This window comes from Bactrocera neohumeralis, chromosome 4, assembly GCF_024586455.1.
Source record: "Bactrocera neohumeralis isolate Rockhampton chromosome 4, APGP_CSIRO_Bneo_wtdbg2-racon-allhic-juicebox.fasta_v2, whole genome shotgun sequence".
NCBI classification, from domain to species: domain Eukaryota; kingdom Metazoa; phylum Arthropoda; class Insecta; order Diptera; family Tephritidae; genus Bactrocera; species Bactrocera neohumeralis.
This window is the reverse complement of record NC_065921.1, coordinates 70,614,329-70,628,392: the sequence shown is the minus strand read 5'-3', so window position 1 is coordinate 70,628,392 and position 14,064 is coordinate 70,614,329. Positions and strand designations below refer to the sequence as shown.

Sequence of the window (14,064 nt, the reverse complement as noted above, 5' to 3'; positions counted from 1 at the left end):
TGAGAAATCATGATGAAACTTGGTACACGTATTCCTTGGCTCCATAACAAGGTTAAGTTCGAAGATGGGCAAAATCGGCCAACTGCCACGCCCACAAAATGGTGGAAACCGAAAACCTATAAAGTGTCAACTAAGCCATAAATAAAGATATTAAAGTGAAATTTGGCACAAAGGATCGCATTAAGGAGGGACATATTCGGAAGTAATTTTTTTGGAAAAGTGGGCGTGGCCCCGCCCCCTACTAAGTTTTTTGTACATATCTCGGAAACTATTATGGCTATGTCAACCAAACTCTATAGAGTCGTTTTCTTCAGGTATTTCCATATACAGTTTAAAAATGGAAGAAATCGGATAATAACTACGCCCACCTCCCATACAAAGGTTATGTTGAAAATCACTAAAAGTGCGTTAACCGACTAACAAAAACGTCAGAAACACTAAATTTTCGGAAGAAGTGGCAAAAGGAAGCTGCACCCAGGCTTTTTTTGTTGAAAATGGGCGTGGCGCCGCCCACTTATGGACCAAGAACCATATCTCAGGAGCTACTAGACCGATTTCAATGAAATTCGGTATATAATGTTTTCTTAACACCCTGATGACATGTACGAAATATGGCTGAAATCGGTTCACAACCACGCCTTCTTCCAATATAAAGCTATTTTGAATTCCATCTGATGCCTTCTTTGTATAATACGAGTATAAACATTAGGAACCAATGATGATAGCGGAATAAAACTTTACAAAAATACGGTATTTGAAAAATATGTAAATGATGTATTATGAAATCTCGATTATCACTTTATTGTGCGAGAGTATAAAATGTTCGGTGACACCCGAACTTAGTCCTTCCTTACTTGTTTTCAATAATTTATGATATATTTTTCTATGTAGTATGTATCTGTTTTCATATAAAAACTAACTAGTATTTGTTTCATGTGTTATTTATTGACATCTATTTGTTTTTCTGCAACACATTTCACTGTTTTTGTCACACTTGACGGTTTATTTATTTGCCTGTTAATATGAGTGAACAGGCATTAAGTGTTATGCCAGTGGGCCTAAGTAAATAAATAAACAAATGGGTAAATAAATACGAATGGAAATAAGTCATGCACAATTATTTATATAAAAAATTCATATATGGATACATGTATGTTATAAACTTGGTATATATATATATATATATATTAGGGTGTTTTTTTTTAGTTGAGCCATTAATTTTTTTCAGTCCCGTCACGAAATTTCCTTGGAAATACCCTAAAAAAAATCCCTGAAATTTTTAGCCCTTAATATTAACATTAAGAACTGGAACAAGGCCTATACAAATTTTCCACAGAAAATACATTACAATCGTGGGTTTTTATCTCTAAATTCCTACAGATCAGAGGTATTTTATGGCATCACTCTGACTTTAGACGCATGTTTCTCAGAATTCTTCACTCTATAAAAGTGCCCAGTGCAACAAAGTCGTAACTCACACCGGCGAGGTAGTACGGGGCTCTAAACCCGATTTTTCCAAGAATTTGGCATTTTTTTGTATATATCTCGTAAATGACATGAGCTATATAAAAAACGTACATGACAAATTTGTAGGAAATTTTATTTACTATAAAAAAGGTTCGAGATCAAAATTGCTATCATTAATACTTCTCGAGATATTCGGCTTTTTCAGTGAGGCTGTATGCCTAACAGCCTTACTGTATGCCGGAAAAAGAAGAGCTACTACTGCTAACAAATAAGCATATAACCCTCGAGATTAGCTTGCAAGCGACTACGGATATTCTTAGAACACTAAAAACAGTAAACCACTTAGGCGTAAGGCAAGACCCCAGTCTAACCTTCTGGGTGCAAATACAGCACTCCGCAGCTAAGACAGCGAAGATAACCTCTCAAACGAAACGAAAAAGCTGTGGGAGCTAATTAAACGTCCGAAAATAACAAGAGGGCAATAGAACAGATAAAGAAAGATATAATGGCAATATGGCAACAAAGATGGGAGATTAAAAGTCGCGGCAGATGGACGGACACGCTAATAAAAGATCTAGACTTACGGACAAGCCATAAATTCAGAGAAGTGGATTTTGACACAACCCAGCTATTATCCGGTCACGGATACTTCAAAAAGTACCTCCACAAGGGGCGACGGTTCCTTAGAGGTGGGTTTTTAGAGACCTACAAGTGGCACATATCGTTGCCGTGACGACAGTACTGATGATGCATTTTTCACTCTCTCAAAAAAAAATTTAATAACTTTTGCCTAACCAAAAACCCAATGACTTTTAATAACCTCACAAAAAGTAGTCTAATGGTGTTAAGTAGTAACTTCTTGCATGCCATTCAATGTCACAGAAATCTTGAAATACTTCGGTTGTTGCACATGTTGTGCGGCACGTATCCCCATCGTGTTGAAAACAGATGTTGTCTTGACCAACTTCTTTCTATTGCAGACATAAAAAGTTGGTTATCATCGGAGAATATGATTTTCTTAAAAAAAAATCGTTATCGTTTTCAAGTTGTTTCAAGGAAAAATCGGTAAATTCACGACGTTTACGGTGATCCAATGGTTTCAGTTCTTGAGTAAGAACAATTTTATATAATTGCAAGTACAAATCCATTCGCAAAATCCGCCAGGTTGTGGTTTGAGGCACTCCCAATTCTTAAGAACGTCTTCGAATCGACAAATTGTGGTCTTAAGCAAATATTTTAATTTCTTCGAGCGGTTATTTGTTTTATTGGCTCTTGAAAATTTTGTAAAGGAAATGTACGCTCGAAATTTCCATTCATTCAATGAATAGTGAGCACATGTGAACGAATATTACGACCATCAAATGGAAAAAACGCACGAAAAGTTGTAATTGGAGAACGATTATTTTCATAATAAAATTGCATAATTTTTTAGCTTCTAGAGCTTAAATTAAATTTAATGGATATTAGGTCAAAAATATGTCTTACAAAGCCTTTAAAATATGAGGTCATTCTTTTTATGTTTTTATGAAGGGTCTTTTTTTTAAGGACAACTAGGGTCTCAGCGAAATTTACGTAAAAGTTGGTCAGGGTTTTTAGTGGTACGGACACGGGAAATAAAGAATTATGGCGAATCCTGCACTGCTGCCATTTAAACCGACTTTGACCAAATGAAACCCAGGTCGATTTTGAGATTTGGGTAGATCTTCTTCAATTTTCTGCTCCATGTTGGAGATATGTTATTATAACTGGTCCTCTTAGCATCCTTTCATTCTATCGAAATAGTAAAAATAATAACGACAACCTTCTTAATCATTTAATTAACAGAATCTAGGGTGTCCACAATGAAAGAACCTTACTAATTTTGAGATTTAACAGATAGCTAGGTGAAGGATGCTTCTTATCAGTATACACTTTCTTTCAGTAAATGTCAGTAGTGATACACACTAAAGCTCCCGAAAACAATTGCCCAATGAGCGTTCTTTGGATAAGACATATTTACGCAAGTACAGGAGAGTGTTGTATTGTTCGTTAATGTCAAAAAAACTTTGGAAAGTTTCTCATCGCAATATTTAAATGTACAAAAGCTTTTTCGAGTTATTGGAGATATCTAAGTTTTCTGAAAGCTTTCTGCATCTTAATTACTGAAAACTGTATATCATTGCTTGCCAAAAATCTGCCTCAAAACTTTTCACTTCTACGAAAATTCTGAAGATAATGTACGTCACAGTTTATAACTGTATGTATATTTTATATTATGAATATTATACATACATATACATATGTGTTTGAAGCTCGGACAATGAAATACGCAAACGCTTTAAGCGTGAATAAAACTTTTCACAAACTATTTTATTTGTTTGCAATTGCAATTTGCCAACAAAAATGCCAACGAATTGAGAAATAATTTTGAGTAGATGACTTTCGAGAGAAACTTTCGTACAACAATTTAGTGCGACTCGAAGAAGAACACAAACAATCATGTCAAGCAGCAGTAAAATTAAAGTGTCAAGACATTAAAGGGACATCCAGTGTGAGAAAGTGACAGTGGCCATGGAAGTTGGCCAACATCTTGAAGCTTTCGGCTGTCGAGCCACGAAATGCCAGTACGAACACACTTATACATACAAAAACAACCATTTTGCAGAGCTACCAAGATATATTAACTTGGAAAGAAATAGGCAATAAGTATGAAATAAATAAGAATGGCCAGAGCACAAGCGAAACAGCAAAATTGTTGCAGAAAATTGTTTTGTTGACAAGGCGTATATTGTACTCATACTTGCCATGTGTACTGCGGAAGTTGCTAGGAGCATCCAGCCAGGCAGATAGCATGCATATGTGTGCGTGTTTAAATAAGTATACTATGTGTGTGTGTAGAGCAGTCATACAAATAGAAGCGGTTATTGACAAATCTTTCTCCTAATAAAATGTTCTTATTTGTTCTTTCTTTGGATTTTCGAGGCACTCGATCTTCCGAGCAAATAAATATGTGTATTGCCCGCCATTGTGCTTAATAAGGACTTGTGTGTGTATTCAAGTATGCATAACAAATGCGGTTGTTGGTGTGCCGAGTCAGAAGTAAATACACATAAGAATATTACATTAGATTGCATTGTCGTGCTTGTTTGTATGTTTACACATTGTGAGTTGTTTGCTAAAGGATGTGGTTGTCACAATGCCATAATGCCTGATGAACTTTTATGAAGTGCAAATTTCTCATCAGAAGTGATGTTTTCACATTTGTCATATTCAAGTGAGGTAAGGGGACACGAAAAGAGCACAAATGAAAATGTTAAATTTTTTCTTGAAGAAAAAAATATTTTTACTGCGTAGGCGTTAGTTCTTAAGAAAGATCCGTTTCTTTGTTGCTGCTTTAAATATAATCATTAGAAAAGGTGATCAATTTCGAGGTTATCTACTTTTTTTTTAAAGAGAACACATAGTAACTTGAAATTTATTGGGTAATGTTTGTTATCATTCGAAAGAACATACTTTGGCATTTATTTGTTGAAGATTATTACTTTCAAATGTTGGTCGCGGCTTCGTTACAGATGGTGCATCCGTTGAGTCCAATTTTCAGTGACTCGTTTGAGCATTTCGACTGGCAACTGGCTTATGAGACGCGTGATGTTTTGCTTCAAGGATTGTCATAAACTTTAGACTTTATATATACCCACAGGAAAAAGCCTAAAGGTGTGATATCACACGATCGTGGTGGCCAATCGACCGGCCAAAAACGTGACATTTTCTGCTCAACGAAGTGTTCTCTCAAAAAATCCATTCAGTGTTGCGATGTGTGGGAAGTGGCGCCATCTTGTTGAAACCAAATGTTGCCGAGATAACGAGCTTCAATTTCAGCTACCAAATAGTCGGTTATCTTAGCGCGATAACGGTCGCCATCGACGGTCACGTTCTCACCGTCATAATTTTTGAAGGAATATGGACGGTTGATTCCTCCATCCCACAAACCACATCAAACCGTTGCGTTTTCTGGATAAAATGGTAGTTAAGGTTAGATGGTTCATCGATGATCGCATGTGGACGCCAATAGGACAATGACCTGTTAAAAACTCCACAACTAGGAAGAGGGTAGCCTTATTGAGAACTTTAAAGACATCACTGGATCTCCTACGATCAATCTTGGGAAAAAAGACTTTGCGACAGCCCCGCGCCGGTCAAGCTTCTGCGAAGCTCGACTATCTAGTAGTAGAACACAAGAGGATAAGGAAGCATCCGACCGGCGCCCATTTTACCGATAGCGGTTCTAGGGTGCCTTTCTTGCTAGCTCATCAGCATTTCAATTTCCTGCGATAACGCTATCCTATTGATAGCGAGGTTAGGCACTGTAAATGAGATCAAGGCTGGTATCGCCGCTCTGTTATCTGAGTGAATGGTCACTTCTATCAAGAAGGCTGCACATCGGAGCAGTAGATCTGCTGCTACCTTAACGCCTGCTGCGTTTGAAGCTGGACTAATAGCTCCGTCGTCGGTATACATACGTTGTATGGGCAGAGAAGGAGCCGGCAGAGTTCGGTTTAGCTACTCCATGATCTAGGTGATCCAAAACGTCGGATCTTCTGCAGTGTTTCAAGAGGCCATAGAGAGAAGTTATGCCGCTCGGAAAGGTCGAGCGGCTTCAGTTCTTCCAAAGTTGTGTTTTCTACGCTTCAATTTCAGATATCGACGTAAAATATTCCAAAATCGTTCCATACGTTACTCCGAGTTGCTGCGGTTATTATATTTTCTTCACTGCGTGCTGGACGTGGCCTATTCCGTTGAATTTTATCTAATAATAAATCCTGGGTCTCAAGATGGATGATGGTGTTGCCAATAGTACGTTCAGTAGGCAGATTTTGTTGACCAAAAGTGGAGCGAAGCGAGCGCCGCCCATTCTTTTCAAAACATGAGTTTTCGTAATAAAGTTGAACGACTTGTAAACGTTGTTCAGGCATACGTCTATCCATGATGAAATGTCAAACAATACAGAACAAAAATAACAGGACAGTTAGACACGACTCACGCGTGATCTGTCAGAAAAATGCTCTTGAAAAATGTACTTCTACTTGGACCACCCGTTATATCACCTCCAATTATATCACAATGCTCTGTTGTACGATTATAATAAAGATTGGTTTATTGAGATGACAGCATTATTTGTTTGGATGTATGTATGTGTATAGAAATCTGGGTTCGTGTGGTAACGTTAGAATGGTATTTCGAGAAAAGTAGACAGTCCAGGAAGGAAAAAATTAATTTTAAGACCGTTGAGAGACTTTATACTGTGAAAGTATTATAATACAGTAGAGGCCCGCTAATCCGGACATGGCCTAATCCGGATTCCACTGTAATCCGGACAGGGTTAAAAACTCAAAGTTTCTATTATGTCCCTTGTAATCCGGACCGACGTTTTATATCCGTATTCTCTAATCCGGATCACATGTTTATTATTCACTACATTCGCTTTTATGCTTTATTGGTTTAAGTTTTTTTTTGTTTTTTTTTGGAACATGTGTATTATTTGTTATAATAAACAAACAGAAATTTATAAATATTTTTTCATAATACATAGTTCTGATATGTCTTTGGTAATCCGGATTTCCTTATATCCCGGATAGGGGCCGGTTTTAATTGATCCGGATTAGCGGGCCTCTACTGTATTGATTATGAAATGGGCAAATGGATGAAAATGTTGTGAAACATTATTTTAAGAGAGAGCAGGAGAGAGATAGTTAGCAACCGGTATTCGTAGTTAAGAAATGAATACTATTCTTTAGAAATAAAATATATATCTATTTCCAAATATGTTTATACACACGTAATTGAATGCCACATTGCGACATGTTACAGAATTAACCCTTATTAATTTAGAGCTATACAAGGTACACCAAGAGCTTAACCATTTCAGACTTAGAAATAGTTGATGAGAAGAGAGAAATGCCTAGCATGTGTTATATACGTACATATAGTACATAACTATACTGTTTACTTCAGATTCTATCAAATGGGTAGCAATGAGACAATAAAGGTGTAAGTGATTGTTGTGGTAAAGGCTGTGGCAGTAGTTACCACATAAAGGTTGCATAATGTCGTAGCAAATCGTTATTTACATATTTATTTTATGTTTACCCATATGCTAGTTGTGCTTGTAACACGTGATGCACAGGTATTTTATGTCAGCTTAAGCCTCATGTGTTATATATTCTTGGTTACAAAATGGACGCATTAAAATTCCTTAAAACATAAGCCAACTATTTGAAAAAGGGTAGAGAGTCAGAAAAAAAGTGTGGCAAGGTAATATGTTACAAGCTTTTGTGGAACATATGCAATATAATATGTGATAGTGTGACACATTTAAATGGTATGTTTAATAAAATAGGCTTATGTGGAGCTCTAAATTCCAGAACGTGTGTGGTTTAATGGGTTATGTACTTAATAAATGGCTCAAGCCTAACTGGTAGTATTGTGCCTTGCAGAAGGCTTGCTTTACCTGCTTAATGTCTTAAATGTACAAATAAATTTTTCATTTGCATACTTAAATCCTTCGGATTAATCAGCAATGTATCACTGGCAACCGCACGGCCTTGATGAGAATGCTCGTAAAACCCAAATTACAAAATGTCGTAGAGAACTATTAAAGACAGGTAAGTGCGGCACTTAAACTAGCTCTCAAATTACGGACTCACAATGCTACAGTATTCCTTCGCAATGTACAGCTTCGTGCGCAAAAATAGCAGTGTTTGGTTCAACTCCGTTCTATGAAATTGCAGCGAGATTATTTTGCGATGGAAGACTTTTAACTACGCCGCAGAGAAAACGTTTGCATGTGGAACTTAGTGAGACCTGTGCTTAAACGAGAAAACATACCCACTAAGATCTGAAACTTGTTATGTCCGGAACTAGTCATTAACTTTGTCGAGCCTTAAGAGAAAACTAACCATTTTAATATAAAAATAGTCGTATTACACTACCTAAAGCTTCACAACTAACAAAAATGTTGTTTATGTCGATACAATCATAAGCAACATGACTTAAGCATTGGAAGAAAGCAGTAAAAAGAAAGAATCAAATGAACTATCAATAAATCTGACTCAGAACTCAGTTAAGCAACAATGTTTTTTGCACTGGTCTCAACTGTGCCAGGTTGGGATTGTCCAAAAGGTATTGATGTCTATCCAAGTATTTGGGACTGCGTTTCCTATGTAGACCAGCGGTCGCAGTATCGAACTTTAAGCCCACGGAACGATACAGCGCCACATCGGTTGACTGAGAAACCTTACAGGGACATTGCTCCATACGGTGGCCAATAGAGTAACCTGTTCCAGTCACTTGGTTGGAGTTGTGAGCTGTGCTCCCGCGCTATCGCTTTAATTGACCGCTTGGGCGATTGCTGCTACCGATGTGGCCGGCTCGGGCCTGCAACTGGGCGCTCTAGCTCGGCTTTAGTTCAGCAGGTCAGTTGCGAAATAAGTTAAAACGAATAAGCAACCCCCGACGATGAGCGGCAGGAGTGGAGGATGCGGTACAAAAGCTAGCAGATCCGCTGAAGCTGCTGTGACTGTGCCGAATTGACACCATCTCATAGAAATATGTGTCCCTTCATCAAGCTTTACATGATTTACAATAAAAAACAAAAATCCAGCCGCGGCGGACCCATAATGGACCCATGTTTGGTGCGGCTGATAATACAATTTGACCGGTATACAACCGGGGCATTGGCAGTCCTTGTATATTTTGGATAGCGATGTTTCCGCTGGTAAGATGAAAAGGCTGATGTGAGTTTGCTCTGCCAAGCTGTTAGCCGCGTGGTGTATCAGTAAACTGACACTTCGGTTCCTGGTCAGGGAGTGTGTATTAAGCGCAGATGTGGTAGCCTGCGTTGCGGGCGAGCGCCGGCCTGTCCGTGTCTTTCCGGTACTAGTAAAACGAAGGACAGGCCTCAGGGAACTGGGGTAGGAGCATGGTCTCCGAGGGTACACCCGTTTCTGTTTATTTCGGCCCGCCCTACACACGATGCGCTGGAAAAAACATACAATTAATGGAAAATGAATTGAAAAATCATAACAATAATAATAGCAGCATGACTACATGGTGAGCAACGACACTCAAAGCCCTGGCAGCAAGGTTCTAGAAGTGGAACTGTCTAGAATGCTGACCATTGGTGGATTTAGCGGCAAAGCTGACTCTCTTAGACGTGCACCAAGAATGGTGCGATCACCAAAGCAAGCGCTCACCGTGGAAAAGCCTGTGAGAACGAGATCGCCGCCACCTAGGCACCTGCGCTGCAAGACAGCACGCCTTAAGTGGAACCAACGCAACCGAATGGGGACATTATGTATGGCTGAAGTAGGGAATACAATCAAGAGATTAACAGAAGCAATGCGACTGCCTCAACGATCGATCAATAACAAGATCCTATTTACCTCTGTGACGAAACTCAAAGCGAGTATAACAGAGTCAAGGAAAACAGGCGAAATATTCTCTTAAGGCGAAAATGGTTTTATGATAACAATATAAATATAGAACATTCTCGGTATATCTTTACTGTCTAAGAAAACACATTATTTCCTTAAAGTCTTTTCATAAAGGAAGAACTCCAAATTACATTAAATTTTGTCCAGTGCTATTTTCTTAATCTCAACTGCATGTGTAAGGCCCAAAACTACGTAACGCATGCTCTTCTTCCAAGATGTCTAAGTGTACTCAAATAAATACCAGTTATCTTATCAGCGGTAAGATGATACTAAATAGCATTTTGTATGTTTATCCTTCAGTGACATTTTTCGTAAGTAAATTGCAAGTCAGACAAGCTTAACCCCCTAAATATATGCCTACTCAGTCAAGGCTTGAGTGTAGCTCACAATTTTACTATATTTTGTGTATAAAATTACACCCGAAATGCAAGCAAACATCGCATGTGAGAGTCAGTATATTAAAGTATTTTGGTTTTTTTGCTTTGCTCCGTTTTTCTGCGTGCGTGCCGAGTTTGGCAATAAATCCTTAAAACTGACATGACATGACAAACAGGATTACAGCGAGCGCATGAGATTAAACACGCCGCCTGCCAAGCAAAATATAAGTATACCTATTGCACATCCCATGTATGCCTAGCGCCAGTGGAAACTAGATACTTTACGTAAATCCACACGCATACTTCTATGAAAGCTCACAGAAAGCAAAGTGGCAAGTTTACGCGAGCGGCACGAAAACTATTGTGTGGCAGTGTAGAGCTGGTTTATAACGGATGTAATTAGTGTAAAGTGTGTGGCGTTTGAAGGCTATTGTGTGCAATTCGCCACTCTTGCGGGGGGCTGATGCAATTCAAGTGGAAGTGTAAGCTTCTACTTAAAATCGAAAGCTTGGCTATGGTAGGAGAGCGCTTGTGCTCTAACTAATTGACCAGCTAGTCGTGCATTTGACCAAATAAATTAGTTATGACCATCAGCTTCATCTTCATCTTTACTGGCATAGACACCGCTTACGCGATTAAAGCCGAGTTATCCTTTTCATTTGGGGCGCTTTTCACGTGGCGGGTTCCAAATCCAGCGCACAACCTTGGGGAGGGATGGTTCGCCTTCTCAGTTTAGCTCGCCTTCAAATGGATGTTCTTTGGCTACCCAGAGGATACTTCGTCTACGACCGGAAGTCGTGAGCTGCTTGATCCATATGTAAAAGAATCGTTTCTGGCCATTCCCAAGTTTTCCTCACTTGCGTGAACTTCTACACATGACTCCATCCTCCTACACCATCAGCTTAGCTGATCTTAAAACGGTGAAACTAGGCATCTATGCTATATATTCGATCCAAATAAGGATCTCACTTTGACTGCTTATAACACTGGTCAGTTGCTGTATCTAGAACTCCTACAAAATTGATCATAAATACCCTAATAAATTGAAAAAGCGCTTTGAGCCGATCAGACATTTTTTTGATACGGCTAATGGCGGTTTCAGCATATATTCTGGTTCGCCGATGGTATAACTGTTGAGATGTCCGACCAGATCCTTAGCTTTGCAGCATGAATACCTATTGGACACTGTCCAGTAAGATCTTTTACGATTGTAGCAAGATGAGCTTTGCCAAGGGCAGATAGCTCAGTAGATTTTCTACGAAAGGACACCGCAGTCGCACTGGAGCTGGTCGTCTAACAACGCTTGCTAAGCGCACGCAAGGTCCGTAGATCATCTTACGCTGACAACGGAAATCCAACTCTTTCACTTTCTGTTGAGAGCTTGGAACGGGTGTCTTTTTAGGTCAACGGTTTTGTCGGAGTGAGTGTTCAGCTTTCTGAAATATGCTGGACTGGACATAATAGCAAACACTTCTGCCTGAAAAACATTACAGTAATCGGTTAGTCTAAAGCCAAGCTTGAGTGAGAGATCCTTATGGAAAAATCCACCTCCTATCTTCGACCCTTTCGTGAAAAAGCTAATTGTGTCTCTCCTACAGCGTCTTCTCTCCGTCCACATATCCGTCATCGGTATGTGAGCGGAGTGACAGCCTCCAGGAGTGAAGCAGAGGTCCAGATTTTCAAGGATGCAATTGAAGGAGAAAATAGTTTCAACGCGACCTTATTTGGATCTGTTCATATACCTAGCTTCTCTGATACTAAAAGCGGTCTTCACAGCAATGAACCTGCTGGCATTAAGTATCCACGGGTTCTAAGTGTAGAATGATATCAAGTATCTGGATGGTGTAGTCCGCTATGTACCGCAGATGTGCATGAAATCCACTCTTTGGCCACGGTTAAGCAAAAATTGTTGAAAAATATTGAAACGCGTATGCGAACGTTGCATTTTCCAAACGCTTTGACGAGACGTAAGCACAGAACCTGAATCAATTACGATAACACTCAAAAGAGTGCCATCCAATTTAGCATTCGTTTTGCTGTAGCATGATATCCTGCAAACGTATAATCATTCTACTTACCCGCCCTTTCCCCGTTCACTTACCGCTCGACTATACTCAGCCCGATTTTTGCCAAATAGATGAAGCCATGTATGGAAGAGCCTTGCAGAAACTCGAAAATGAATGCACGTCCTTTAAGCAAAATGCCCAACTTCGCCGCCTGTGTCGCCTTCTCTTCCGCGCGCGAAAGCCGCTTTAGTGGCGCCACCCATTGACGTGGTCGCCGTATGCGTCGTATACTGGAGGCCGTTGAGTGCGACTTAGCTATTGGTATCAGTTGTTGCTGTTGTTGTTGCTTTTGTTGAAGCTTCTCCTCCACCGTTTCCAAATCGCCTGCATAGAAAGTGCCTGGCTCCACTTGTGTGGACGTAACGGCTTTGGGTGACCGTATATCACCACGATACTGCAATTTCGTATAGTGTGGCAGCTTTTGACCTGAGTTGGGCGTAACAAAAGCAGCGGCCTGCGTTTGTGCACTTGCACCGTCCATAGATTGCCGCCATGGCTGACGATAGCCTTGCCCCGTTGTCGCTTTCATTGCCTTGGGTTTCAGTAATCCAAATGGGTCGCGTTCAACTGGTATGTATTGTTGTTGCTCTTGTTCGTTGGTCAGTAGTGAAGCTGTTGAGTTGGTCAGCGAGCCAGTAATTGTGCTGGTGGCTCGGCTAGAAAAATCTTCGCCTGATTGCATGAAACTCGCATGGTCGTCGTTGCCATATAGATTTCCGTAGTAGTTGTCATACGTGTTGTTGCTGATGTTGTTGTTGCTCCTTCTACTAATGCTGCTATGTATACTCCCCCGTGAACGAATCATAGCTGTAATTGCTGGTCTAAAGTGCTTGCTCTGATTTGTACAAAATGACGTGTACAGGATGATGGAGATGTCCCAAATTAAACTTGAAATAGGTCTTCCAAAGGTCTGAAAGTAGAATTGTTGTAGGTTTTAGCAATTGTAAATTCTATTCACAGATGTTCACTGTTACTCCGTTAATGAGTTTTAAAAGTGCGTTTAGGGACGTTTTTTTTGGGACATACCTTCAGACGTCCTTAGTGTTTAAGTCTTGACCTCCTAAATGCGGGACAATCAAGAAAGTTTCCTCCTCATCTTATTCTGTACAGCTTCTGCAAATGGCGTCTGGTAAGATTCCCAATCTTACAGTAGGGACGTCAATAGAGCAATGGACTATTAAAAGCCCCACAACTAGCTAGCGGCTAGCGTCACTGAAGGCAAAGAGTTCACTAGTTATCCTGCGACTAATCTAAGGCCAAAAGGCTTTTGCGACTGCTCATGTACGGATTATGGCCCAACGCTGGCCCTGCTTCCGCGAAGCCCAGCTATCTAGTGATAGAACACAAGAGGATACGGGAGCACCTATCCGCTCTCATTCTACTGATAGCGGTTTTAGAGCGCCTTTCCTTGCTAGATTATCAGCTTTACAATTTCCTGCGATTCCGCTATGACCCTGAACCCATACCAGCCTTATCACAAAACACTTGATGCTATTGATAGCGAGGTTAGACATTCCTCGATCAACACTGAAGGCACTGTAAATGAGTTCAAGGCTATCATCGCCGCTCTGCTATATGTGTAAATGAACACTTCTCTGAAGGAGGCTGCACTCCGGAGCTGCAGACCTACTGACCTTAATGGCTGCAAACTCTGCTTGGAAGACACTGCAATAATCAGGAAGT

General features: G+C 39.9%; 1 protein-coding gene across 1 annotated transcript in view; it reads right to left on the bottom strand.

Moving 5' to 3' along the window:
* Positions 1–13,063, bottom strand: part of LOC126755844 (sodium channel protein Nach) — a 43,842-nt gene extending 30,779 nt beyond the window's left edge. Inside the window, exon 1 of the mRNA XM_050468561.1 lies at positions 12,417–13,063. Coding sequence (XP_050324518.1) covers positions 12,417–13,063 — 647 coding nt within the window. The remainder of the gene's footprint in view (positions 1–12,416) is intronic.
* Between the last annotated feature and the right edge of the window lie 1,001 nt (positions 13,064–14,064).